Below are 27,257 nucleotides of genomic sequence, written 5' to 3'. Positions count from 1 at the left end.
GTCCGCTGAAATAATTTTGGATTACGAAAACAATTCCTCACTCCAGACGGGAGTTAGTTTTTTCACTTATATATATATATATATCCACCCATTCTCTTAGCCACTTATCCCCACAAGGGTCACGGGTGCGCTGGCGCCTATCCCAGCTGTCAATGGGCAGGAGGCGGGGCACACCCTGAACTGGTCACAAGCCAATTGCAGGGCACATAAGAGACAAACAGCCGCACTCACAATCACACCTACGGGAAATTTAGAGTGGCCAATTCATGTTGCATGTTTTTGGGATGTGGGAGGAAACCGGAGTGCACACCTGGAGAAAACCCACGCAGGCACGGGGAGAACATGAAGTTTGAATGTTCTCCACAGGTTTCATCGGACACTTTAATTTGCTCCGAGGTGTGATTGTGAGTGCGGCTGTTTGTCTCTACGTGCCCTGCGATTGGCTGGCGACCACTTCAGGGTGCCCGATGATACCTCCAGCACCTTCGTGAGGATAAGTGGCTCAGAAAATGGATGGATGTACTGTATATATTCCGTTTCCTTCCCCTTACGGCTCTTTTCTTTCCGCTGGGCCGTTTTAAAGCTTTCCTGTCATCTAGAGCCCCCCCCCCCACCTCACCTCTTCCCCCCCTCCCCCGTCTCCCTTCCCCAGTCTCTGCGACATCTCAGCGGGATTCATGTGGGACTGATTGAGGCTGGAGGATGCAGGCCTCATCAAAGCGTCAGTGTGGTCGAGCACGAGCGAGCGACGGAGGCTCCAATCTCGCGCTGGTTAATGAGCCCCCCGTCCCGTCCTTCTCCTCCTTTTCCTCCTTCCTCCCCCCCTCCCTCCCTCCCTCCCTCCCTCCCTCCAGCCGTGCCATCCCTCCAGCATCCGTGCAACACATCAGTTTAATCTTTCCTTCTCTTGTTGCGCCCCCTGACTTCCTTCCTCCCCCTCCCCATCCTTTTTGACACCCCTGTATTCAAATATTCACCCCCCCCCCCCGCCCTCCCCCACTCCCTCCATTTGATCCTGTTTAATGCACACACGCATGTCAGGGTGTAGATGTTTTGAATGTAAAATTCATGAATGATGTATGAACGCCGTTTTGGGTTTTACTGCCGACGAGGATGAAAAATACCACAACATGAATACAGCAAGCAAAGACACTGAAAAATGTATATTCCAAAGCCACATGGCAGCTATTCAAATTCTCCTAACGTTTCCAAAACATTGTACAGTAAACCATTATCTGTATTCAAATACAGTTTTAAAATAAAGTAAAAATCAAACCACATGTGCGATAAATCGGTATACAGCCGTTATGACAGCGGTGCCTTGAGGTACAAGTGACCCCAGTTGAAAAGAAATTCACAAAATTGGGTTTCGGATGTCAGGATTTAGTCCAAAAAAAGATGAATTTCAAAAAGCCAAATGCTTGATGAAGAAAGTCCGCCCACAAAAATGAAACATACTGTAACGTGACGAGATTAACGTGGCTAACAACATGGCAGGATCCAGCTGATTTAATTGATGCAACGAGTAACCAAAAATATTTCATGAACTAATCGGAATAAACGAAACTCATATCTTAAGATACTACTGTACTTACATCTGAATACTCTTTGATGATGTGTACCGACTCCTGATATTTGAAAACGCCATTACTTCAAAAGTTTCACATAAGTGTAACATTTATTAAAGTAACAATTTGTCATGAGTGAGGTTTTTATATCGCACTGTTATGTGTTCAGTCTTGGCAAACATCACATTTAAATGTAGCTTAGCACTTACACTATGTGGTGTCACAGACTGAAAACTAGGGGGCACGCTTTAAAAGGAGCAAATATAATACAGGAAGAGGCAAAGAAGAACGATGTGTAGTAAGTACAAACCACTGATCTAAAAAAAAAAAAAAAAAAAAAGACTGGCCACCAAAACTGAAGTCGCCGTCCACCATCCTCCTGTCCGTTAATCGCCAGTTTCATGGCTGTGAGAAAACATTCCACAGGTAAGTTACAAAGATTGATTTTGAGACTGTTAAAGTTTTTTGTAAAGTTTTTTTTTTTTATTTTCTGATGAGCTTAATTCACTTGAACAAAGTTTTGTTTCCGGTTGTTGTTTACATTCTGCTTCACCTTCATAGGCCGACGTTTTTTTTGCAAAAAAGTGATGTCAATGTTTTTCCAAAGTTCATCAGTGGATAAGCAAGAAATCACATTTTCTATGATATTCTTGATGAATTTCACAAGATAGAACTCTGCAAATTGAATTTGATTTTCAAATGCGAGGAAACAAGTTTCAATTTTGAAATGAACAATGCGTTTAGCATGTATTTGCCCATTGCAAGGCCTTATTTCCAAAAATACATCTAACTGATTGACTTAAAATTTCATGTTTTTATGACAAAAAAAAAATTGCTTAGTTTTTTGCTTTGTTATGATGCTAGTGCTTCACAGCGTATTTAGGGAAAAGTTAACATGTCACGGAAATCAGCCCGAGGTAGTATGCAAGGTTTCTTAGTAGTCACGGTGTTCTATGTCTTTCCTTTACACTTCGCCTTTTTTGTCTTACCAAGTCGAATTAAAAATACTTCATGTTGCTAAAACCGAAAAAATGTCGCGCTCACACGACCAGTTTTAATTCTACATGCCAAACTGTGAGAAAAACGCCGCCATAATCCAACCCGTGTCCTCCACACGTTTTGGGAGTACCAAGATGGCAGCCAACTGGCTTCAACCAATCGACATACCTTGAGATATGTATGCGCTATCCAATCTTTTATTTTATTTATTATTTTTTTTTTTTTTAAGATCTGTGGTACAAACACCGATACCATGTTGCCTCTCCGGGGACAACAAAATAAAGTCAGTATAATGAAATACCAAACTGCTTTTTGAAAATACCACAAGTTACAAATGAGCTTTTGGCATTAGGTATTATGCTAACTTAATGCCGAATGCTTGGGCTTTTGGAAAAATATGTAATTTTTGTTTTAAGTTTACAATGTTTAATTCTCTTTGTTCTGTTTTAGTTTTCTAGTACATACTGTAAACTCAACTGGGAGTGACAATAGTTTGAAAGTTCTTCACCATTTGCTGCTTGTTGTGAAGTTTGCGGCCACCATCAAGCGCTCGTAACTCGGGTCGCCGGTGTGCCGAGGTACCGCTCTACTCGTGTTCTTGAGCAGTAAAAATAAACCCGAGCGGTTGAATGTTATGTTTGTATTTTTTTGGGCAAAAAAAAAAGGTGAATTCCGTATGACGGGCCATTTGGTTTTTGCCCCGCGGAACCTCACATTCTACATCCCGGCCGTAGCGACACGCTTCGAAGCTAAGCTAAACATTTGTCGGTGCATTCTTTTAATAAAGAGAGGAAACCAAAGCCCTCGGAGGGGACATCACTAATACAGTTTCAGCAGTAAATTTGCCGTGTCCTCGCTCCCCTTCGGCCGACTTTCTTTATTTTGTCTGGCGGCCTGCGGGAGTGTGTGATATTCTGCGTATGGTGTCGCCGGGCGTTGAGAGGAAGACAGCTTTAGGAAGTGTTTCTGCGCAGGAGGAAAATAAACCCGGGACGAATTTGTTCATGGATGGAGATAAAGAAACAAACGGAACATCTTTACTAAGCGATGCCACACACGTTGTCACGCCCGTCGACGACATCGGGGAGGTAAGGGGCGTCCGGTCGGGCTGTGAGTGTCTGACTGTAGCAACTGTGACTAAGTAATTAGAGGTGGTCTCCGGTAGGTCACAGTTTAGTCTATGGTGGCCTTAACAGAGACAGAGTGGGAGTAGAGACTCTGGAGATATGTAGAGGGGGGAAAACATGTACGGTTAAGCCACATTTCCACCTCAACGCTTATTTCAGGTCCATTTGGGTTCAGTTTCTGATCAATGAACCCTGAACTGATTAGCACTGACCTGGAATCTAAATCCCAGAAAATAGTGTGCTGAAAATATATTGAATGCCCACATTATCGCAGTTCAGAATTTGCATATTCACCAATTTGCTCATTACTGGTGAAAAACTTGCCTAACATGCTGTTTTTGTGCTCTGGCCATAGCCACGTCTACAGTCCAGTATAAAATATTGCTTTGGCTCCACTCGGTGGCATTTTAGTGCCAAGCAGCTGTGGTGAACTGAAGAGAGGAACGTCGTAGGCCATAGTCTTGTCTAATATAAAAAGGGTACTTTTCTGCCATCTTGTGGCATTTAGAGTCAGTTACAAAACCTTTTGGGTGAGTGTCAGTGACTCGGAATTCGGGGGCAGGGTTTCACTTTTGTATGAATTTTTTGGGGTAATAAATTTCACTGGGCGGCACGATGCCTCAGCTGGTAAAGCGTTGGCCTCACAGTTTTGAGGTCCCGGGTTCAATCCCAGACCCGCCTGTGTGGACTTTGCATGTTCTCCCCGTGCCAGCGTTGGTTTTCTCCGTGCACTCCGGTTTCCTCCCACATCCCAAAAACATGCAACATTAATCGGACACTCTAAATTGCCCCTTGGTGTGATTTTGGGTGCGGCTGTTTGTCTCTATGTGCCCTGCGATTGGCTGGCAACCAGTTCAGGTTGTCCTGCCCGTTGACAGCTGGGGTAGGCACCGGCACTCCTGGGATCCTTGTGAGGATAGGCGGCTAAGAAAATGGATGGATGGATATATTTCACCCTGGACCAAACAGTACTGTTTGGTAAAAATGTGATTTTTCAACTCGTTACGTCTCCGGCACACCAAATCTTTCAGAACTACTCACTCATAGACACATTTTCAGAACGGTTTCTTAGTTTAACCCGCCACAAAACAATTTGGGGAGTGTCTGCCCAACACCACTATTTGGATACGATTGAAAAAATTATTTAATATTCCCCTTTCAAAGAAACACGTTAGAAAGAACAAGGACAGGAGAAGATATTACGAAATACGCAAACACCTGGCGCAGCGAAGTGCCGAGAGACGCGCAAAAGACAATCACGGATTAAAACTGCGCTAATATTCAGCGTGACTATGACCGTGAACAAAATGGGCCATTTGGTCTTTCCACCCTGCAATTCTTCTGTACGGTTTTGGTCGGCAAACACCGCCCTCAATAAACTATTTCCAGCAGCAGCAGTTAGCAGCTTTTAAAAGTTATATTTTCAACTACGGTACCTGCGCACTCCGTGGTGAGAGGTTTGTCGCGGAGTCACACAAGTACAGTAGCAAGTGAAATAAAACGCCGATGTCATTTAAAACATGAAATATCTTCTGATTATCAGATGTTGTTTTTTTTTTTTTAAGATTATCCTGTGGTGTGAGGCATTTTCCTCCCCAATCTTACAGGAGTTATTAAACTTCTTCGTTTACTGTCTGTCTGCTTGACCAATATGCGCACACCAAATCAATTAATCATGTTGCACAAACCATTTCATTCTTTACATTGTGTTCAACATAGTCCTATATCAAAGAGTGCAATTTTCTATATTTAAAATAAGATTTTTTGGGGGGTGGGATGTAACGGATTAATGGCATTCCCATTCATATCACTTGGGAGTGAGGGTTTCTGATACAAGCATCGTCACAGAACAAATTTTACGCATGTCTCAAGCCGCCACTGTATTTTAATAGATACCAGGTACAGTCACTCACTTTTGAAAAATGTATGGGTGCGGTCAGCCATGCCCGCAGATATAAAGTTACAGGTGTGGTCCACCAGTCATGCCCGCAGATAAAAAGTTGCGGGTGTCTGTTCTGTTTGTATGTATGAGTGTACCGCTTTAAGAGCGGAGGGGGGCGGTGTCAGGTAAACTAGGAAGTAGAAGTAGGCTGAGCAGCAGCTCGTTGTTCGAGACTGTGTGCTTCCATATTTAAAAAAAAAAAAAAAAAAAGATGTCAGTTTGTAGTTCACTGCGCTGGATCGGTTTTCGTGTGCGCTGAGAGTGCGACAATTGCGCAGCTTAAAGGAAACATTGGTCAAGACTACACAAAATAAGCGACGCCTTTCAATATCTATGCATTTCTACTCGTTACTCTCGACTTTTTGATTTTTCGTGCTCAACTGTGCAGATTTGCGAGTGCGATGGCGCCCGTCAAATCACAGTGACTGCGGATATACCATTTTTTTTTTTTTTTTTAAATGGCTGTCTAGATTCCCCGCGGCAACGTGCTGCCTCTCACACTTCAGTCTTGCCCGTAAGAGCAGTAAGAAGACATCACGTTTGAAGTGTTAAAAATGTACGGGACAGAAGGCAATGACTGCGGGAAAGGTGAAACTGGAACTTGTGTGTCCGCGCAAGTTTGTCGACCCTCCGCAAGTGCCACCCCCCCCCCCTCGTGCTGAAGTCTGCATATTCGTCAAACCTGAGAACACCCTAATGACTTCCTCTCTCTCTCTCCGATGAGTGAAGTCATCCACTTTTCCATGTCGCTTCAAGTTTGAAGGGCTCACAGGAAGAGAGAGCGCGTCAGGAACTCGGGAAAGTAACGGAAAGGGAACGAGACAAAGCGGCTAATGAGGTATTCTCGGGTGGTGTACGAACTCTTTAGAGGACGCATGTAGCGTGCCCTCATTACGCCGCACAAATATGCTACAGATGTGAAAAGATGTAATGGAAAAGATCTGTTTCTGTCATGATTCCCCACTGTTGAAACATGTGAAAATTGGGACAATTTGGAGTTTGGGCTGGAAAGGTTTTTCAGTGAAAAGACAAATATCCAACGTACGGCCTGCTCCGTTCTTTTATCTGGCCCACCGTGCATTTATTTTACACAAAACATTTGCTCTCAGAGAGGAAAGAGAGAGAGAGCAGACTGAGATGGTTTGGACATGTCCGGAGGCGAGAGAGTCTGAGGATGGAGCTGCCAGGCAAAAGAGCGAGAGAGAGGAAGACCAGAGAGAACGTAGATGGAAGGGAAGAGATGAGGGCAGTTGGGGTTAGAGAGGAGGATGCACAAGATAGGCTTAGATGGAAAAAGATGACACGCTGTGGTGACCCCTAACAGGACAAGCCGAAAGGAAAAGAAGAAGAAAATGTAAAAGTCTCGAGATATTACACGGTTGTCACTTGTTTACATTCAGGGACACCCACCTCGCACCAACTCTTGTTGTCATGGTTACAAAATCTACTTGCCATCAGCTTCCTCGTTTGTATGATGGGATCAGGGTTGGCTCCCTTGCGTAAGACACTTCTGCCTTCTCCGTCTGATGAGGTGACTTCAACTGGACAATAAATAGTGTGCATAGAGTATCCTGTAATTCTTGGGATATTTTGTTCAAAGTTTTGCAATGACATGTTAAGGCAACTGGGGAAAATGCATCACGTCTCTTCATAAAGAATCATTGACTGCCCCATTTTTTTAGTTATGGTATGTCATTTGTGTGTGTGTGTGTGTTTGATGTGCATTTATGAACGTGCTGAACCAAGGGCAAATTAGTTATTGGCTATCATGAAAACGTATTGTACTACTTTTAGACTGCGCAACTTTGGGCTTCGAATAGATTGTTTAAATTCAAAGTGTTTGCTGCCCTCTTATGGCAAGCATACGAACACACAATTCAGTTGCAATGAAGGGCTGCCATTTGAGGATCGATTATCATTCATGTAAATCCAACTACTGTATCAGTTTTTCTCTAGTGCTTGTCCGTAAACTAGAGAAACGTGTTTTTGGGGCGTGCAGTAAAAGAAAGAAAATAAAAAAGAAAACGAGCAGAGATTCAAATTCGGGGACCTCAGGAATTTGTAGATTTAAAAAGAAATTCATTCTGGGAAGCAAACGGTGGAACAGAAATACGTACTAGTGGAGATTTTCTAAAGAGTCCCTTATTATACGTCCTCCTTCGCGTCATTGACTATTTATTTATTTTTATTAATTTATTTGTAGATAATTATTACCATTTCAAACAAAGGAAAAACAAACAAATGTTGTGTGGTATCGAATCTTCCGTTATTAAAAATAGAAAGATGGTTAGTAATAAATAACTTGAAACAAAATAAACACAAATCGAAAGTGAGCCGGAAAATGAACAGCGGATATGGGAGTAAATCCTTTTCCGGTGAAGCCGTATAAGTATGATTTTCTCCGGAGGGCGCCCCCTGCAGTTGTGGATGCTCGTTCCTCCGGCCAATGGTGCCGGTCGAGCTCTTCGGGTTTTTGGTCGGGCTCCTCCCTCCAGTCAGCCCAACTATGACGACTCGGATGCGTCCCACTTTGAGACCAAACCGCGCTCATACTGTATTAGTTCACGTTTAGATCCGGACCGTTTTTTTTTTTCCATTCACGACGACTTGTTTATTAGGCCGCGCCGTGGCGCGTATCAGGTGATGAGTTCGGTTTCAAACGCAAACATGGCGGGACGAACCCGAATGCGCTGATGCGTTCCTGTCATTCATTGGGGTGTTCTTCGCTCAACAGGCGCCTTCGGGACCTTCGAGGCGGGATGAGCGGCCACCGGCCACGGCCGGACGAACACCCGACGCCGGAGTAATCCGTCGAGGAAGACCCGAGAGCGTCATGGCTGGGATAAAGAGCACCTTATTCGTCTGTCTGCACTATGGTGAGCAACGCACGCATCGTCAAGTGTGCGTGCAGGTTTTGCGCATTTTGCGTGGCGCAATATCGGTGCACTTGTCGTATGATGCAGCCATTTTACAAGATGCCGCTTTTCCAAGCAGCTGTGTGGATTATGCATCAATTATGGGACCGAATTTGCTGATGGCTCACAACATGCTCAGTTACAATTGAACACACATAGTACACAATTGTTTATTTTTTGTACAGGGATTTCTCCCCCCCCCCCCCAAAAGAAAAACCGCTTCTCATTCTTTGAATTTTACAATGTAATGAGGGTCATTTTTATGAGGTCCTTTCAAATGCTTAAAATGGACATTTTGAGAATAATTTTAGATTTTATTTTGAATAGACATCTGGAATATTATGGAAATAAAGTCACTTTGGGGGTCAGAAACAAAGGGAAAAACAAACATGTTGAGGATTGATTATCATTCACGTAAATGCATACATGAAGTCAGAATTCTAAAGGAATACAATAATTTTGTCAAGGTAAATTCAGAAAATGTTCATATTAATTTCATATTCAGTGGAAAAACTTTTACAAAGTAAATTGACAAAAAAATGTCATATTGGAAAAAAATATGTATATACAATACAATGTACATATGTAAATATATATATATATATATATATATATATATATATATAATTTTTTTTTTTAAGGTAAAAAAAAAAATCTGTAATAAGAGAATGAAGTTTTCTGAGATGAAATGTTGCAATATTTAAAAAAAAAATTGTGACCGAAAGGGCGTAAGGTTACAAGAATAAAGTTGTCCTTCCGTCTATTTCCTGAGCCGCTTATGCTCACAAGGATCCCAGCTATCTTCAGGCAGGAGGGAGAGTACACCATGAGCTAACACAAAACAAATAGCCACTCGCACTTACAATTACACCGAAGGGGAATTTTAGGAATTTGGGGAATTATTTCTACAATGAATGCATACTTTTGGGATGAAGGCACGGGGAGAACGTGCAAACATGGCCCCAGGATTTGAACCGGTCCTCAAAACTTGAGGCAGATGTGTTAACCAGGACAATACACAACAAAAGATACTTAAATTTGGTCTCTGGAAAAAGTTCGTCTTTCGAGCCCAGCAAAATGTGTCAATAAGAGCAAAGTCAATGTTGCGTTTGTGGTATTCGCCGTACGTTTTTTTTTTTTTTTTTTTTTTTGCGACGACTCCGCCGGCCACCATCTTGTCCCGCCTAATCCAGACAGCGTTGAGTATTGTCCCACACAAAGTGCGGCATCCCTATCAGTCCCAGCTCGCGAGTCCTACGTTAATTAGGTCTCGATCCGCTTAAGTCCCTCCCGCTCGGCGCCCGTGTCATTATCCACGGGTGTGTCACGGTGACGCAGCGACTCGCCCGACGGCGTAAGCCCACACGCACACGTCCTGTCTTTCTGGTTTGTTCAGGTAATAATCCATTTTAGGTGGGGTTGAAGGGAGCGCAAAAAAAAATGCATTTGGCGTCGAGTGACGGTGAATTTATTCCTCCGCTTTTGCCGCTGCTGGCAGATTAAGATTAAAATCCCCTCCAGGGCCGGGAGCCAGTGTTCAAAACGTGCGTGCCTCTAAACGTAATAATAATTGTCGCGGCAAAAAATAAAATATTGGAATCTGAAAGAGACCCGTGACGAAATGGTATGAAAAATGTATTATCATGGCCAAAAGAAATGTATCAAGGATACTTTAGTGCGAGTAGAGTTGGTGAAAGTATTAGATACATATGCACTCACTATGACGAGAGCAAAAGTGATTCAAAAATATATATATTTACAAATACACATACTGTATGAGACAAAAACACATTAAAAAATACAAATCTTTGAGACAGATTTTATCAAAACATTTTAAAACTGTCATAAAAAAATGAAAGCGTCACCTGCTTGTAGCACTCTTTCAACTTTTTTGACACCTTTCTCTTCTTTATCAGTCTTTCACGGTTTGTGTCAACTTTTGTTTGATCGCACGCAAGATAGGAGACGACAACTCCTGTTATAAAAATGTGAATACAGAATCAATAGTACCATGTTTTGCCAAACCCGATTATAGTACTGTTGGGCTCTGGTGCCTCAGTAAATACTGGATAGAGCTCGTGCACCTACGTCACCGAAGTCACGTGACTTTTGTGTACGTCACCATATTGCAGGTCAAACAAAGCATTGTTCAATGCTAAGTCCATTGAAACAAAACGAAAACATGTCTTGCTGCACGACGCCCAGAGTTTTGTCCGATACCGTTAAACATTTAGAAGGTAATAATAAACGAAGTTACGTGGAAAAATGAGAGACACTTTACATAGAGGACCGATATTTAATGCTGAAGTCGATGTTTTCGATGAGAAGAATTTGGACTGTTAATTCGTGTCCGCTTGTCTTGGACAACTGGATCTAAACGTGTATCTAGTGAGTAAGTCGTCGAGATTTACACGGAAGCGTTTGAAAGCGTAGAAAAGTCTGGACACGTACAAAAACTTCGTTGCTGGATCTGTTTTCAATCAAAAATAAATTCCACATAGTGATGGAGGCACTCAGATTTTTCGATACAAATACCAATATTTCAATAAATGACCGCTGGTTTTACACAAACTCGTATTCATTAACTATGATTGGGAAAAAAACGACAGCGAGTCAGCTCTTCCATACATGGAAGCGTGTTGCAGCCACACGTTAAACTTCGGTAAACATGTCCGTGACAGATGTTTTTTTTTCAAATATGCATTATTCTCGAATCAGTCCAATACGTATTTAAAAATAGAAAATAAACCACTGGGATTGGCTTCAGCCTCCGTACACGGAAGCATGTTGCGGCCACACGTTAACCTACGTAAACCTCTGTGTGACCGACAGTTTATTTTCTTTTCATTAAATACGCACTGGAATCATTTGAGAATAATGCATATGAAAAAAAAAAAAAAAAGTTTGTCGGGGAGAAGTTTACCGAAGTTCAACGTGTGTCCACAACACGTTTCCGTGTACATTAGAGGCGACTGCCTGTCGTTTTTTTTTTTTTTTTTTTTAAAACGCAGTTTTCTTTAATGAGCCAACATGGCATTATAAATACTTCTTTGTAATTTGATATTGAAAAGAATAATTCCTACCTGAAATGAAGCGATCGCTACACAGTCATGTGTGTATTTTGGTTGGGCACCATCCGTCACGTTTAATTGCCGAAATCCTTCGATCTTTTTTCCCCGTCAACATCAACATCACGCTTATCTCCCCCCCCCCACTGCCCCCCCCTCCCCCTTCTATGTGTCACATTCACAGTGCTCCTCTACACGGCGTCCCGCGAGGTGACCGTCCCCGAGGGACCCCTGTACCGCGTGGCCGGCTTCTCCCTCTCCCTCCCCTGCGCCGTCTCGGGCTACGAAGGCCCCCGCACGCAGGACTTCGAGTGGTTCCTGTACAGGGACGACTCCGGCGGCAGGCAGATGGGGGTGGTGTCCACCAAAGACAAGAGCTTCCCCTACGCCCCCTACCAGGCCCGGGTGAGGAACGGCGAGGTGAGGGTGGACCGTGACTCCGGCGACCACGTGCGGCTGGTGGTGCAGAGGCTGCGCACCGACGACCAGGGCAAATACGAGTGCTACACGCCCAGCACGGACAGCGTGTACCAGGGGTCCTACAGCGGCGCTGTGGTCGTCAAAGGTAAAAGGTCGACGCGCGCCGTCTGGCCGTGATCTGTGTTGTCATTTTATTAGGTACAACCACAAAATGTTGAGCCTCACGCTAAGAGATCATAAAGAAAATTCCCATTTCATTGAAAAAAATCCATCCATTTTCATTGCCGCTTATCCTCACAAGGGTCGCGGGGAGCGCTGGAGTCTATCCCAGCTGGTAACGGGCTGGAGGCGGGGTACACCCTGAACTGGTCGCCGGCCAATCGCAGGGCAACACGAGACAGACAACAGTCGGACTCACAATCACACCTAGGGGCAATTTGGAGTGTACAATTAATGTTGCGTGTTTTTGGGATGTGCGAGGAAACCGGAGTGCCCACCCGGAGAAAACCCACGCAGGCCCGGGGAGAACCTCCAAACTCCACGCAGGCGGGTCCGGGATTGAACCCGAGACCTCAGAACTGTGAGGCCAACGCTTAACCAGCTGCTCCACCGTGCCGCCTTATTGAAAAAATATTCAACAATATTACACAAATATTGCACACAGAGTGTTGAATGAAATAAATTATTTTATTCATAAATGTAAGGGGGAAATCACAAAATATTGGACAAAAAAAATCCAAGAAAATAGTATTGAAAATGCATAAAAATAATGGGTGAAAAATACACAAAAAGGAGCGGAAAAACAAAATGTGAGGGAAAAATTATAACCAAGGGGACTAATATACAGAAATCGAGGGAAAATGCACAAATATTTGACGGAAAATGCTAAATATTGCTCCAGCAGAGACCATTAGTTTTGATTGACACTCTGAAAGAGGTATTGATTTAACACATTTATTGTGGCTATAAAGTCCATTTGTTCGCCTTCTTGGTTCCTCCAAAACGACAATCTGTGACGCTTCTGTTGCATTGCGACCGAGATGTAATCACTAACCATGCAGAACAGCAGTCAAACGGGTTCTGCTTGGTCATTCGGAATGTTCCGTTCCACCTCAGAATCAAAATGGCACCCGTAACATTGCTATACTCTAATAATAATAATAATACGGAGCACAATGTACTGTACTGTATACCGAATAATATTATGACATATGTTGGAGGTACATTAAAAACAGAACTCTGTTAAAATTGAAACTCTACAAACCAGGAAGTCGAGTCATTAGTATATCAAGGCACTACTGTATTAATATTTTTCTTGTGGTGGGTTTAATGCAATATTTTTTTTTTTTTTTTCGGTCCACTTGCAGTGATTTCTGACACGCTCCAGATCAGCTTCACCCGCTCCCTGACGGGGCAGCCCCTCCCGGAAGGCGCCGAATTAACTCTAACGTGCTCGGCGAGCATCCGCTCGGAGCAGCTCACCCACCTGTCGGTCACCTTCGGGAAGCGAGGGGCCCGAGCGGGCTCGGGCGGCGCCGCCGCCGCCGCCGGCGGGCCGGAGCTCAGCACCGTTCGCGAGATCATCTCCATCGACAAGCTGCTGGGCGTGGTGCCGGGACGCGCCTACAAGAAGCGCTATGACGACGGCGACGTGACGCTGGAGAAACGGAACGGCGAGGGTGGCCAGGACGTCTACGTGATGAAGATGAGGGGGCTGCAACCCGACGACACGGGAGCGTATTTCTGCGAGGCCGCACAGTGGATTCGCGACCCGGACCGGTCGTGGCAGAAGATTGCGCACAGGACCCTGGACATCGGCAACCTGACTGTTAAGCAACTCTGTGAGTACAATCTACCTCTAAAGTCCATCCATTTTCTTAGCCGCTTATCCTCACGGGAGTGGGCGGGAGCCAGGGTACACCCTGAACTGGTTGCCAGCCGATCGCAGACAACAGTCGCACTCACAATCACACCTAGGGACAATTTAGAGTGTCCGATTAATGCTGCACGTTTTTGGGATGTCGGAGGAAACCGGAGTGCAAACGCCACACAAGATCGAACCTGGGTCCTCAGAACTGTGAGGCCAATACTTTACCCGCTTACCGACCGTGCCGCCCCCTCTAAAGACCTACATGGGGATAAGCTGTCTTTTGACAGGAGGCGGGGTACACCCTGAACTGGCTGCCAGCCAATCACAGGGCACATAGAAACAAACAACCATTCGCACTCACAATCACAAATAATTTTGATTCTCCAATGAATGCATTTTTGGGGAGGAAACCGGAGTGGCCAAAGAAAACCCACACAACGGGTGGGGTCGGGGTTTGAACCCCGGTCCTCAGAACTGTGAGCCAAACACTCTCACCCAGGGATGCCCGGAATTTTTTACCCCAAGATCTACTTTGCTCTCGACGCATTGTGCACCCCTGCTGTAACCTGTCAAAACGGTGCAGGCGGGGTCACATGCTGAGTTACAAGCCAAAGAATAGAAATTAGTTTTAAGTTGTTTTGGGTTTTTTTTTTTTTTGTTTGTTTTTTTTTTCCAAAAGAATTGGACCCACAACAGAAAAATCTCCTCTGAATCTGTACCTTAGTCCTTGGTATCTCCAGGAGCGTCCGGTCATCTGACCCGACGCACCTAGCACGAGATTACGGGTGCATCAAGTAGGGTGAAACTTGCAATTTTTCAACAGACTAGAAAAGAATGTTAAGATGGCCTCTAAATTTTCAATTTCAGTCACCACAAAAGGCTCCACAAGGAAATATGAATCTGGACTTGTTTTCCTTTTGTTTCTTTTTTAAAACAATGCACTGGTTAAGTGACTTTTAAGTGGTTAATGAGTGTTGTCGCCACGCTGGGTGGTCGGAGTATGCGCAAGTTGACTGTAAATGCTTTCAATAAAACGCTGCAGCGGTTTTTGAGCTGATAGAAAGGGAAAGCATCTTTCAAGCCACAAATGAGCATCGAAAGACCTCGCCAAGGGCCTCTCGTGGCAGCTGAGTGCAGGAAATCCAGCCTGCGGTTCACACGGCCTGCCTTGGAAAAACGTTTCCTGGTGTCTCATCTCGATTTCTACTGAGGTTGTTCGGGTCAGAATTTGGAATGAACGCAGAAGCATGGATGCGACTTTTATCCAGTCTCATTTTGGGTGTTTTGTCAGTAAAGTTCAGGTCCCTTGATAGTAACTGCATATTTTGGGGGCACCCGTGGTGGTACCTGATGTGTATCACATCACATATTTATCGACATCTAACTTCCAGCAACACTGTCAGGATCAAATACTATTGATGAATGCTGATTTGACAAAAATGGCGCCATCTGACGAAACAAAAGGTGTACTTCAGTCACTGTGATTTTGACGGGCGTGAATACGAAAAATCATGTGCGTAAAATTTGTTATGAGTAGAAATGCATAGATATAGATAGGGGTCGCTTATTTTGTGTAGTCTTGACCTTTTTTTTTTTTTTTGTTTTTTTAAACACGGAAGCACACAATCTCTAACAATGAGCTGCTGCTCAGCCTCCTTCTACTTCCTAGTTTACCTGACACCGCCCCCCCCTCAGCTCTTAAAGGGGAACTCTCATAATTACAAACGGAACACAAACACACCCGCAACTTTATCTTTATCTGCGGGCATGACTGGTGGACCACACTCGTAACTTTATATCTGCGGGCATAACTGACCACACCTGTACATTTTTCAAATGTGGGTGACTGTATCTGGTATCTATTAATATACAGTGGCGCTTTGAGATAGGCGTATAATTTGTTCTGTGATAATGCTCGGATCAGAAATCACCACTCCCAACTGATATAAATGGGAATGCCATTAATCCGTTCCATCCTACCCCTACGCCTCCCCCCAAAAAAATTTGTTTTAAATATAGAAAATTGCACTCTATGATATAGGACTACGTTGAACAGAATGTGAAGAATGAAACAGTTTGTGCAACTTTATTAATCGGTTCCGGCTCCGTTTGGTGTGCATGATTTGGTCAAGCAGACAGACAGGAAATTAAGAAGAGTTTAATAACTCCTGTAAGATTGGGGGGTAAGAATTACTCTTAACATACCCCACACCACAGGATAATCTTTAAAAAGGAAAAAAAAAAGCATCTGATAATCAGAAGAGAATCAGTTCTATTTTATGTTTCACCCGCAACCGTATATCTGCGGGCATGACCGACCACAGCCGTACATTTTTCAAATGTGAGCGACTGGTGTACTTTATCGAAGGTATGCGTTTTACAAACATGTTGCGATCCGTATCTGGCGTGAGTCATCCTGGCCCAGTCGCGCTTTTGGCCTCTTTCCAGATTTCTGAGGCAAGAATGTTTTTCTGTTACATTTTTGCCTGCTGCTTGTTTGGCAGGCAGCTGCAAAACAGTTGACAGTTCAATGGCTTCCTGCGTGTTCCTTCAGCTCTTTTGCCTCCCCGGCCAGTTTGGGGGGGGGCTCGTGAAATGCCGGCGTGAATCCCCCCAACGCGCTCCTCACTCGGCTCTTTCTCTCTCGCTGACGATGATCCAGCTGAATTTGGCTGGGTCGATACCGGCCGGACGCCAGCCCGTGTCCCTCGCAGCCCGGCTCACTTTTTTTTTTTTTTTTTTTTACGCCTGAAAGCTTTCACGGGGATCTGGAGGATTAAATGTCCTTTTCATCCGCCGTGCGCTTATCGACACTTGGGATTTGTACTTTCCTTTAAGTTTTGCGGCCAAACTCCTCAAAAGTTCAAATGCAACAAAGCAAAGTTGCGTTCTGGGAACTCGTCGGCCCGTTGATGGATGGAGGTCACCGACTCGATGGTAGCGGCACTAATAAAATGTACTCAATGTGAATCGAATCGGGGACAATGCCTGCATTGTCTTGTGTGCGCCTGATTAGCACCTTCCTCTTTTGTTTGTCAAGACAGTGCGTCTATTGTTAATCGTGGTTGTTAAATAAGGACTGAATACATGTTTATGAGAATGTATTTTCGCAACACACTAAAGATAAATGTGCACACTTGCACAAACAAATAGCATCCTGATTAACCTGGCAGCCCGGAGAACAACGTGGACCTTGAAATATGAACGTGTACGCCTTTGACCTTGTATTATAGCAGTGGTTGTACTTTGACACAGGCACGGCGCACTTCATCACGAGCCACCAAATTGACAAGTGGTGGAGTGAATCCCGCGTATGTGGCAGCCGACACAAATTTCTTCGGCTGACTGGGAAAACTAAACCCTTCCACACATCCATTTTCGTCACTGCGTATCCTCACAAGGGTCAGGAGGAGTGCTGGAGCCTATCCCAGCTGTCAAGGGAGGAGGCGGGGTACACCCTGAACTGGTTGTCAGCCAATCGCAGAGCACACGGAGACAAAAAGTCGCACACACAATCACATCTAGGGGCAATTTAGAGTGTCCAATTAATGTTGCATGTTTTTGGGATGTGGGAGGAAACTGGCGTGCCCACCCGGAGAAAACCCACGCAGGCACGGGGAGAACATGCAAACTCCACACAGGTGGGGTGCCGGGATCGCACCCGGGTCCTCAGAACTGTGAGGCCAACACTTTTCTAGCTGATCCACCACACCGCAATCTATTTTTGTTTTGTTTTGTTTGTTTTTTGGGGGATTGAGAGGGGGTTAACTGTTGCCCACCATTAATTTAAAAAAAAATAAATAAATAATAATATGGGACTATGGCCTACATATGTGACAAACGTAGACTCCTTGCTATGGAAGTAAATAAGTGCTAACAGGATTTGAATTTGAAATGTTAAGCGATCATATTTTCAATAGTTGTAATTCAGTGTAACTTTTCAATGTTAACAATTCGCTGTCTGAAATTCACCGTCTAAATTCAGTGTTAAGAAGGTAGGCTTACTTCAGGGCAGGAGCGAACAGCCAGCCAATCGCAGTTACGCTTTCTTGGTCACGTGACTTCACATACGAAGAAAGCCAAAGTGCGATTGGCTGGCTGTTCGCTTCTGACCTGAAGTAACCCTGCCTGGTGGCACAGACAGTGAATTTTAGACAGCGAATTGTAGCCGGTTGAGTTGTTCACATTGAAAAGTTACACTGAAATACAACCATTGAAAATGTGATCATTTACATTTCAAATTCAAATCCTGGTGGCACATATTTACTTCCATACTTGCTCGCTTGGGTAAGCTCACACGATCCACATATGGGAAAAGGTGGGACGTTTTGCGCTCCCGTCCCAACGCCAGTGACGCGCCGAGCCGATAAACGCCGCCCGGTCTGAAGCCGTCCCCTCTCTCGCCCGACAGCCGAGTCTCTGAGCGTGACGTCTTCGCCCCGAGGAGAGGTGACCCTGCAGGTGGGTTCGCCTCTCCTCCTGACCTGCGAGGTCAACGGGCTGCCCGCCGACGTCAACTCGGGCCTGCAGGTCCAGTGGATGAAGAGGGGCGAACTTGTCGGGTCTGGAGGGGTTGAGGTAAGACTCTTATCTTGTACTGGTTGAATGAGGGGAAGTTATATACAAAAATGGGTCATAACTGCAATGTCGTTATCGTTTACAAAAGAGCGGATTACTTCTTCTTCTTTGCTAAACCAACAAAAGTGTACGGAATGAAATGTTGATCGTGATTGTAGCTGCACTCCGTTAAAATAGTTGTTCATTTGTCAGTCTTGATCCAGATTGTTACTAAAATTCAAATTCAACCATCTTTGAAGCGGCCAACCCCCGGAATCTCAAGACAGCCTCCCAAGTTTTATGTTGCTGAATAAAAATGTATTTGTGCTGTCTGGTTTTGTGGCACAGGTGTCAAATCCATGGCCTGGGGGCCAGATGCGGCCCGCCATATGATTTTGTGAGTCCCGCGGAGGCAAATCATCCGTGCCAACTTCCATGATTGCCGTGAAAATCTGGACAAAAATTTCAAATTAAATGATTTATTACCACTTTTTTGTATTGAGTTCCCAAACTAGTTACGGCGATTAAAAAATTTTTGTGGTTTCACACTCATAACGGTTCTCTGAGGGGGAAAAAAAAAAAAAACCCTGACCCCCCCCCCCCCCCGGTTTTACGGCATTGATTTTTTTTTTTTTTTTTTTTTTTTTTTTAAAACATGTTGTTGCTGTTGTTGGTCCAATCAGGTGGAGGTGGCCAGGATGACCCCGGACGGGGTCGTGAGCTGGGGCGACGACGTCAGCCGAGCCAGCGGCGGCTCCATGGAGAAAGTGGCGGAGGCCCGGTACTCCCTGAAGCTGTTCTCGGCCCGCCCCGCCGACTCGGGCGTCTACCGCTGCGTGGTGAGCGTGTACGCCGGGCGCAGGTTCCCCGCTCCCTCCGCTCCGGCGACGCTCACGCAGAGGTCGGAGGGCGTCACGGTCAATCTCAAGACCAAAGGTGAGCGTGTTTAAATACTATAACACAATGTATTTGTTTAGAAATCGGGGTGGGTATTTCTATCTCGATGTGTATCAATTTGTCATCGCCGTCTCGAGCACACCATTTTTTTTCGCAGATGTGGTGGTTTCCGCGGAGGCTCAGCTGGCCCCAGGGCCGCTGCTGAAGCGGGGCAGCACCGTCACCCTCCTCTGCACCGCCGCCATCACGACCACCGGCCCCGCCCGGGCTCAGGTGCAGTGGCTGCGGTGGCCCATCCCCGAGCGGCAGGTCCGGACGCCCGAAAGCCCCGCGCCGGGGCCGTCCGTCGAGGCCGAGCCCACGCCGGTCGCCGCGCTCACGTATGACGGCGTCGTGGAGATCTACGGCAACGGCAGCGAGGTCAGCGTGGACCGCGTGTCCGCCGTCAGCTACCGGCTCAGGATCCACGCGGCCACCGTCGAGGATCAGGGCACGTACGCGTGCCGCGCTGAGGCCTGGGGGCAAGATCCGCACGGAGGCTGGTACAACTCCGGGGCCAAGGCCGAGTCCAACGCGGTGACTGTGTACTTGTACGCCCGAGGTAAGATGCTCTCATACTGCGTGTCCTCGTTGCATTTTAATTAGTTGTCAGCGCTCTGAGCAGGATCATTCCGAAACTAAACTGAACTCAATTAAAATGATATTTCTCATGCAAAAACATAAACTGATAGAATTTGTTTCTCGCTGAAAGTACAGTGATGGCTCGGTTCTCGACAACAATCCGTTCCAGAAAACAGTTTGAGAAGTCATTTGTTTGAAAACCGAATTGATACGATGAATGGAAAAAGAAATGATGTGCTCCAAGCCTAAAAAAATGAGGCTTTTTAAAGCATTTTTTTAGCTTTTGAACGTTTTGAGAAGTGATTTGTTTGAAAACCGAATCGATGTTTCCCATTACAATGAATGGGAAAAAGAAATAATGTGTTGCAAGCCCAAAAAATTTGGCTTTTTAAAGCATTTTTTTTTTTAGCTTTTCCTGATAATAAACTGCATAGTAAAACTACATCTATAGTTAAAATACTTTATATAATAAAATAATGTTCTTAAAATGTATGCTTTAGTAGCAGAGTACGCGAGGCTGGGAGCGCATTGCCGTATCTGTAGCGACTCGGCCCCCGGCCTTGTAAACATTTTTTTTTTTTATGAACAAAAGTGCAGAATAACTTTAAACAAGCAACTTGCCTTTTTTGGAGCCGTGATTGGGGGTTAATACGGTCGTCCTCCGTAAGAAGAAAAACAACAGTCACGACCGGGACACGTCTGTGTACAGAGGCCGCGTCATACAGGATGAGAAAAGTGCGCTGGTTGCGCCGCGTGTGTTATGTCAATTTCTGGGGTTTTTTTTTTGGGGGGGGGGGGGGGGCGTTCAAATGGACAATGACAAAATGTGTCCTGGGTGGGTCAGCTGCTTGTGCCGTGCGCATTATGTTATTTCTGTAATTTTTTTGGGGGGGTGGGAATTCACAACAAAGCACGTCGTGGGTCAGCTGGTCTGGCCGCGCGCAATATGTTATTTCCGGGTTTTGTCTGGGGCGTTGGAGTACCGATTTTCGTTCGAAAACAGGAGCAAAAAAATCTGGAAATTTTTGTTTGAAGACGGGGACGTTTGAGAACCCAAGCTTTACTGTACCACCTTGAAAGCTCTTCGAATGATAGCATTTATCACAAGAAATCCATATGAGAATATCAAAGTCAACCACTGTAATGGAAGCAAAATAAAGTGAAGATGCTCAAGTATAAAGATAAGCTCTTGGAAATGAAAACCAAAATGAAAGCTCGTTTATAGTATGACACCAGAACAAGTTCACTAATATACTCAAACTGTAATGAAGCAAGAACGACCCCTCCCTACTTCTCATGTTGGCACCGTTCAGCTTGTATCACACTGGAGTGTAAATCTACTAAAGCCGTTAATATTGAAACCGCCGGCAACAAAAGTCAGCACACCCCCAAGAGAAATTGTCCACACGAGGCCCCGTCAGTAGTACTGCATAACACGCAACGTTAACGGCGCTCAGTGGGAAAATGAAACTCGTCCTCGGTTGGCCTCTCCGTAGTCGCCGACCTCCTCCTCATCCCGCTGGTGGTGGGCGTGTCGTCCGCCCTGCTGGTGGGCGTGGTCATCGTCGCCGCCGTGACCTGCTGCTTCATGAAGCGTCTGGCCAAACAGCGAGCTCGGAGGTAGCCGCCGCAGCCGCCCGCCATTTTGAGGTTCTGCTGGCCCAGTTGGATGCCAAACCTTTTTATTTTTATAAGCTTGTTACGAGACCACCGCTGTCAAAAGGCGCTTTCTCTCTCTCTCTCTCTCTCTCTCTCTCTCTCTCTCTCTCTCTCTCTCTCTCTCGCTCTGTTCTTTGCTCGTCCTCGTTCTCCACGAGTTTTTGTTTGTGCTCCGCTGACGAGTCGTGGAATTATTTCTCCCCCCTCCATGAACTGAAATAGTTGCTGTTCATCCAAATGTTTTTTTTGCCACGTGAGGAGTCGCTGACTTGACGGGTACTGAAAACGAAAACACGTGTTACTTACTTGGTACCGCGAGTTACTGTCGGCAAACGGACGCGTGCATCTGAAATGCACCGAGCAGAAGTTTGTACTGTAAATATGTTTTTTTTTCATCTTGTTTGCGAAGAAGCTACTTCTGCAAATTCCTTCGCAAGGACAAAAAGAAATGGGGCCAAAAAACCACTTAGCGCGTTTGCTCAATAGCGGCTGTTTATTTTACACGTCTGCAGATGTTTGCTCGATAGGAGTTCGGACAAATGGGGCCGGTCGTTTTTTCCACCTCACAGCAAGCGAGTGTTCTTCATCTATTTTAGATTTGTACTAGTTTAGTTTCTTTTTGAAGAGCAATCTTTTCTCCATCCATTTTCCAAGACTCATATCCTCACAGGGGTCGCGGCAGCGCCGGAGCCTAACCCGGCTAACTGGGGCCTAAAGGCGGACTACTCGCTAATCAGTCGCATGGAAATCGACGAGCGGGCGTCGATCCCACGTTGCCCTAAAGTGTGTACCACTACACTATCAGTGACTATTAATGTTCGGACTATAATACGATACGATAATCTGACTTTTTTTTTTTTTTTTTTTTAACCTGAAATGCAAAATTATGACTGAAAGCATACTACTCGAGTCTCATATTAGGCCCCCATTCTCTCCTCAATAATTATTTTCATATCTTTTTCCCCTCCCACAAGGGACTTTTTTCTCAAAGTTTTAAGAATACAACTATTAATCGATTCATCGACAACTAATCTATTAATTGACAGCTACAGTATATTTAAAATAGGTTCATTGTTAAGCGACATTATATTTCAAATTGTCTTCAGCCTGTCGGCGTCTTAGCATCGATATTTGAATTTGATTCAAATTAAACCTTTCCAGCAGGACGGTGGAGCAGTTGTAGAGCATCTGCCTCACAGTTCTGAGGACCGGGGTTCAAATTCCAGCCCCGCCTGTGTGGAGTTAGCATGTTCTCCCCGTGCCTGCGTGGCTTTTCTCCGGGTGGGCACTCCGGTTTCCCCCCACATCCCAAAAAACATGCAACATTAACTGGACACTCTAAATTGCCCCTAGGTGTGATTGTGAGTGCGACTGTTTCTCCATGTGCCCTGTGATCGACTGGCGACCAGTCAAGGGTGTACCCCGCCTCCTGTCCGACGACAGCTGGGATAGGCTCCAGCACTCCTGCAACCCTTGTGAGGATAAGCGGCTTAGAAAATGGATGGATCAAAACCTTTGCAAACATCTGCTTTTTCTTTGGAACACACTGATCGAGTTTTTCCCCATTTTTGTGATGTGGCGCAAACCAGTAACAATAACGTTCGGTTTTTGAACAATGGGATTTTTTTTTTTTTTTTTTTTTAAATCTGATATATCAACAGATTGATTATTCAAATAATTATTCATTTCCTGCACAAAAGAAATTGTCTATTTTCTGTAAAAGAAATTCAATTTGAATCCCCGCCTTTGTCTTGAAGACATATGAATTTATTCTCAATATTAACACATCTTTAAACAAATCATACAGTATTACATTATATTACATATTGACTATTATGCACCCCTTTTTTTTTTTTTTTTAACTTGCAGACAAGATGTGTATAGGACGTGTGTATACAAGGCCACTATTTGAGGAAGTACATTTGTTAGTGTATATTTGTGTGATATAATTTTTTTTTTCTTATACATTTGCGGGTGAATTTGCTTTACTTTGCCGAAGTGACAGAGGCGGGCGAACGGTGCTGCGAGGGGCAGTGGGCAATTCCCGCGCGCTTGCTTGCTTGCTTGCAGAAGCAACAGAGAAGCTGTTGTGTTGTCTTGCACTGAACTTTTTTTTTTTCTCTGTCACACTTGAAAACACAAAGCGTGAAAAGGAAAGCCAGCCTCCATTGGGGGTTGGGGGAGGGGGGGGGGTCCTCTCTGCTTGTGTTGTGTATTTTTGGTGTCCTCTCCTAAAGCCTGATTATAAATGTGGCCCACGAACATTGGAGGGGGGCGGGGAGGAATCACAGAATTCTGAGCCACTTTGCTCCAGATCAACCACTTAAAGCTGATTTTTCCCAGCCCGCTGGAACAGAACCCCCCCTCCCCCCCCCAACCACCCCTACATTGGCGCAGTCGCTCCAGCACGCACAGGACGACGGCCATGAGCCCATTTTAAGAAGAACGCGCCTTTAACGCGTTTGTGTATTTTCCCGCCGTCCCTGAACGCCTCTCCCGTGATGCTTTTGATTAATAATAAATCGTTGTGCCGTTAGTCACTTTTTGCTCTCACGTCTCATTGGCGTCCGATGCTGAGCCGGCGCTCCAAAATTTTCCAGAAATTCTCGTGTCTCGCGCGTCCTCAGGCTTTTATGATCTCTCATTGAACTTTGATCTTAAAATGTTAAGAATTGTCTCAAAATTTTGATGGGTTTTCCAAAAAAAAAAAAAAAAAAAATCTAATTTCGCAAAATACAGACTTTCTAAAACTGCAAAACTACTCTTCTACTAAGATTGCAAATTATTTAAAAAATTGACTTCAATGAACATTTTAAACAATTCCAAAAAATATACAATGAATGAATAAATTTTCTCTCAAGAAAAAATATGACGTATTTATTTTTCCCCGTTCAAAAATACAATTGATTTAGATTTTTGCGTGATGAAATACAACCTCTCATAAATCATAACTTTGCTCCTCTCCAAAAATTCCACTTTATTCTTGAAAAATACTGATACTTTGTTTAAAAATAATAATAATTTTGTGAAGTCAATTTTTCTTCTAGAAAAAAAACACAAACTGCAGTTTTTTTTCCTCCACAAATTGTGATATTAATATTTTGGTACACCTTTCCTTTATCTAGAAAAACATTGATTAATCATATAAAACTGGTCTTTTTTTCTTTTAAAAAAATGCAATCAAAATCTCATGTAAAATTAACATTTTTGTCTCCTAATAAATTAATCTTGAAATTATTATTTTTGTTTTAATTTATCCTCCAAAAATTACAGCTCAGACCTTTTTCTTTGATAATTAATTAATTCATTTTTAATCTGTATAAATATAAATAAAAAAATCAAAGTAATACTACAAAATGTTGACTTTCGACACTCGTCTCCCAAAATTGCACCTTTAATCGTTTAAAATTGAATATTCTTTCTTCAAAAATAGATGTTAACTTCCTTTTTTTTTGAGCAAACGTTTTGCGGTAATCTACTTTCTTGTCACTTGTAAATTTCCCATCTTTTTTCTTTATTCATGTAAGATTCTGCCTTATTTTCTCCTCCTCCTCCAAATGTAAATCGTGTGTACATCGCTTCCTTCCCCATTGGTGGTGTTTTAGTCCCGCCCCTGAATGTATTTTTAAACGTCTCATGGTGCTTTGACAATACAGTAAAATAAAATAAAGCGGTGTGAATTTGTCACGCGCCGTGCCGTCTCCTTTGTGTGGGTTTGTCGTCGTCGTTGTTGTGGCCCGGACAACACGTGACGTCCTTGTGCGGCTTTCTTGTCCTCCCTGAAGCATTTTTGTGGTTTCAAAGCAGCCTGGCGGCAGACGCGTTGCGTTTCTGCCAGAGCGCTGTGGGATGATGCTGCGTGGAAAACATTGGATTGGATGGGGGGGGGGGGCACAGACATCTTCCAAAGCTCAACCCAAATCAAAGCTTAATCGTTTTGATACCGAGCAGGATTCAGCGTGTGGGCTCAACGGCCGAACTGTGAACTCGGAAGCAGCTTGCGGAGGCGTCGCTTTTTTTTTTTTTTTGCTTTGTACGGCAACAAACGATCAATGAATCCTCGTCGAAATGGTCTCGTTCTTTGCGCTCCTCGCATTCGGAAGCTTGATTTGAATCACGAGTTATGAGGAAGACGAACCACTTCAATAACATCCTCAATGTTGCTTTTGCCTTGGGGAGAAAAAAAAAAAAATCCACTCTTACCGGAATCCAGTGAAGCACAATTGTTAGATAATTCCCAAGAATGTCATTACTAGGAACCGCTTTAAAAAAAAAATGTATTTGAGATTACGGAGTGCCATTGACTTTTTTTGTTTCCTACCTCGTTAGTTATTAAAAGAATAAAAATAAGCATGCTTGATCCACTTTTCCCAATATGTTTTCTAAAAAAAAAAAAAAAAGGAAAAAATACTCCTGAGCTGTAACAACTTGAGTCAAATAGAAACTTGAAGTGAAAGGTTTTTTTTCTTTGAATTTTCATTCCTTTTTTTCATGATTCAGTATGAAGAATTTCCCTTGAATTTGATACTTGTAATATTCTCTTTCTTTAACAGCTTCTTGGCATTCACAATTTAATTGTAAATTTGAAATTTTCTCTTGGGAAAAAAAAAATACAAATATTTTCCTGTATTAGTCCTTTTTTCATTGTATTTAAAAAAAATCTAATATACCTTTTACATCTTTCATCTCATAAGACAAAAAAAAAAGATTTTGTCTGTAAAATTACAACTTTTTTTTCCCCAAAAAAGGTGTAATCCTGTCATGTGACTTCTCCTTCCTAAGATCTACTTTTTCAAACTATTGAGATTTTGTTCTTGAATTTTTTTTTTTTTTTTTTTTTTTTAAAATAGAACTGTTCATTTTCCAAGTCACTAATCCTCAAGTGTCACGCTCACATTGGGTGGGACGCAGACTACACCCTGAACTGGTCACCAGTCAGTCGCAGGGCAGATATCGGCACCATCACTGAGCGGGAATCGATCCCACGCTGCCCGTACCAAAGTCAGGTGTGTGTGTACCACTACACCATCAGTGACAATACGTTACTGGTCTGGCATTAATCATCCCTTGTACATAGTGGCAATTTATGGCTAATATCGTCCAGTGTGGTTGAAAATTGTGGAACGCAGTGAAAGAGGCTGTTTTACAGGGCACGTGGAATTAAGAGTGTATATCGGTGTACGCGGCATTACATCACTAATGCAAACAGCGCAGCTATGCTAATCCGCCACTTCCTGGATAATCAACACTTTGGGACGGACGGTAAAAAGGTCGATTCCACCTTTTTCGACCTCAAGCAGTGCCGGAATCAACACACACAAACACTGTGGCTGTATGAAATTAATCAATCTAAATGTAGTAAAGAAAAAAAAAAACAACAACCCGACAGTCATGTTTTATTCTCACGACATGCTTTGCGGTACTTTTCTGTGTACTTTTCCTGCCCGTGAGTAGTTATGTGTGGGGTCAGCGTTGACATTTGGCCTTGGTAAACATGACACACAAGGAAACACGCGTCGTTTTCAATGCTGCAACACGTACAATGTGGATTGCTCAAGGGTGGGCCAGTCTAATGTTTAACCCAATATCATAAACATTTGTTCCATTTTCTTTA

At 44.0% G+C, this 27,257-nt stretch overlaps 2 protein-coding genes across 3 annotated transcripts in view; one reads left to right on the top strand and one right to left on the bottom strand.

The window, feature by feature from the left end:
* The first annotated feature begins 1,896 nt into the window (after positions 1–1,896).
* On the top strand, positions 1,897–25,330 carry igsf8 (immunoglobulin superfamily, member 8). 2 transcript variants are annotated; one of them, XM_061831459.1, is made up of 8 exons: positions 1,897–1,994; positions 8,371–8,512; positions 11,804–12,184; positions 13,407–13,880; positions 18,321–18,487; positions 19,150–19,402; positions 19,521–19,964; positions 21,481–25,330. In XM_061831459.1, exons 2-8 carry the CDS (start codon positions 8,470–8,472, stop codon positions 21,606–21,608), a joined length of 1,890 nt encoding a protein of 629 aa, XP_061687443.1. In that variant the 5' UTR covers positions 1,897–1,994; positions 8,371–8,469; the 3' UTR covers positions 21,609–25,330. The 2 variants fall into 2 exon arrangements, with proteins under 2 accessions (XP_061687443.1, XP_061687442.1); XM_061831458.1 differs by lacking the exon at positions 1,897–1,994 and adding an exon at positions 8,058–8,276.
* The window catches only part of LOC133506981 (kinesin heavy chain-like), a 105,505-nt gene continuing 102,582 nt past the window's right edge, over positions 24,335–27,257 (bottom strand). The window contains exon 17 of the mRNA XM_061831455.1: positions 24,335–25,813. The gene's annotated coding sequence lies outside the window, so the exon portion shown is untranslated. The remainder of the gene's footprint in view (positions 25,814–27,257) is intronic.

This window comes from Syngnathoides biaculeatus, chromosome 10, assembly GCF_019802595.1.
Source record: "Syngnathoides biaculeatus isolate LvHL_M chromosome 10, ASM1980259v1, whole genome shotgun sequence".
Classification (NCBI taxonomy): Eukaryota; Metazoa; Chordata; class Actinopteri; order Syngnathiformes; family Syngnathidae; genus Syngnathoides; species Syngnathoides biaculeatus.
The sequence above is the reverse complement of the archived record's forward strand: the minus strand, read 5'-3'. Positions and strand labels throughout refer to the sequence as shown.

Excerpts from the sequence above, each read along its gene's own strand:
- igsf8 (XM_061831458.1), top strand. The coding sequence starts at position 8,064 with ATGCTCGTTCCTCCGGCCAATGGTGCCGGTCGAGCTCTTCGGGTTTTT. Across the intron at positions 8,277-8,370 it reads CGCGCCGTGGCGCGTATCAG|GCGCCTTCGGGACCTTCGAG; the intron begins GTGATGAGTTCG and ends TTCGCTCAACAG. Across the intron at positions 12,185-13,406 it reads CGGCGCTGTGGTCGTCAAAG|TGATTTCTGACACGCTCCAG; the intron begins GTAAAAGGTCGA and ends GTCCACTTGCAG.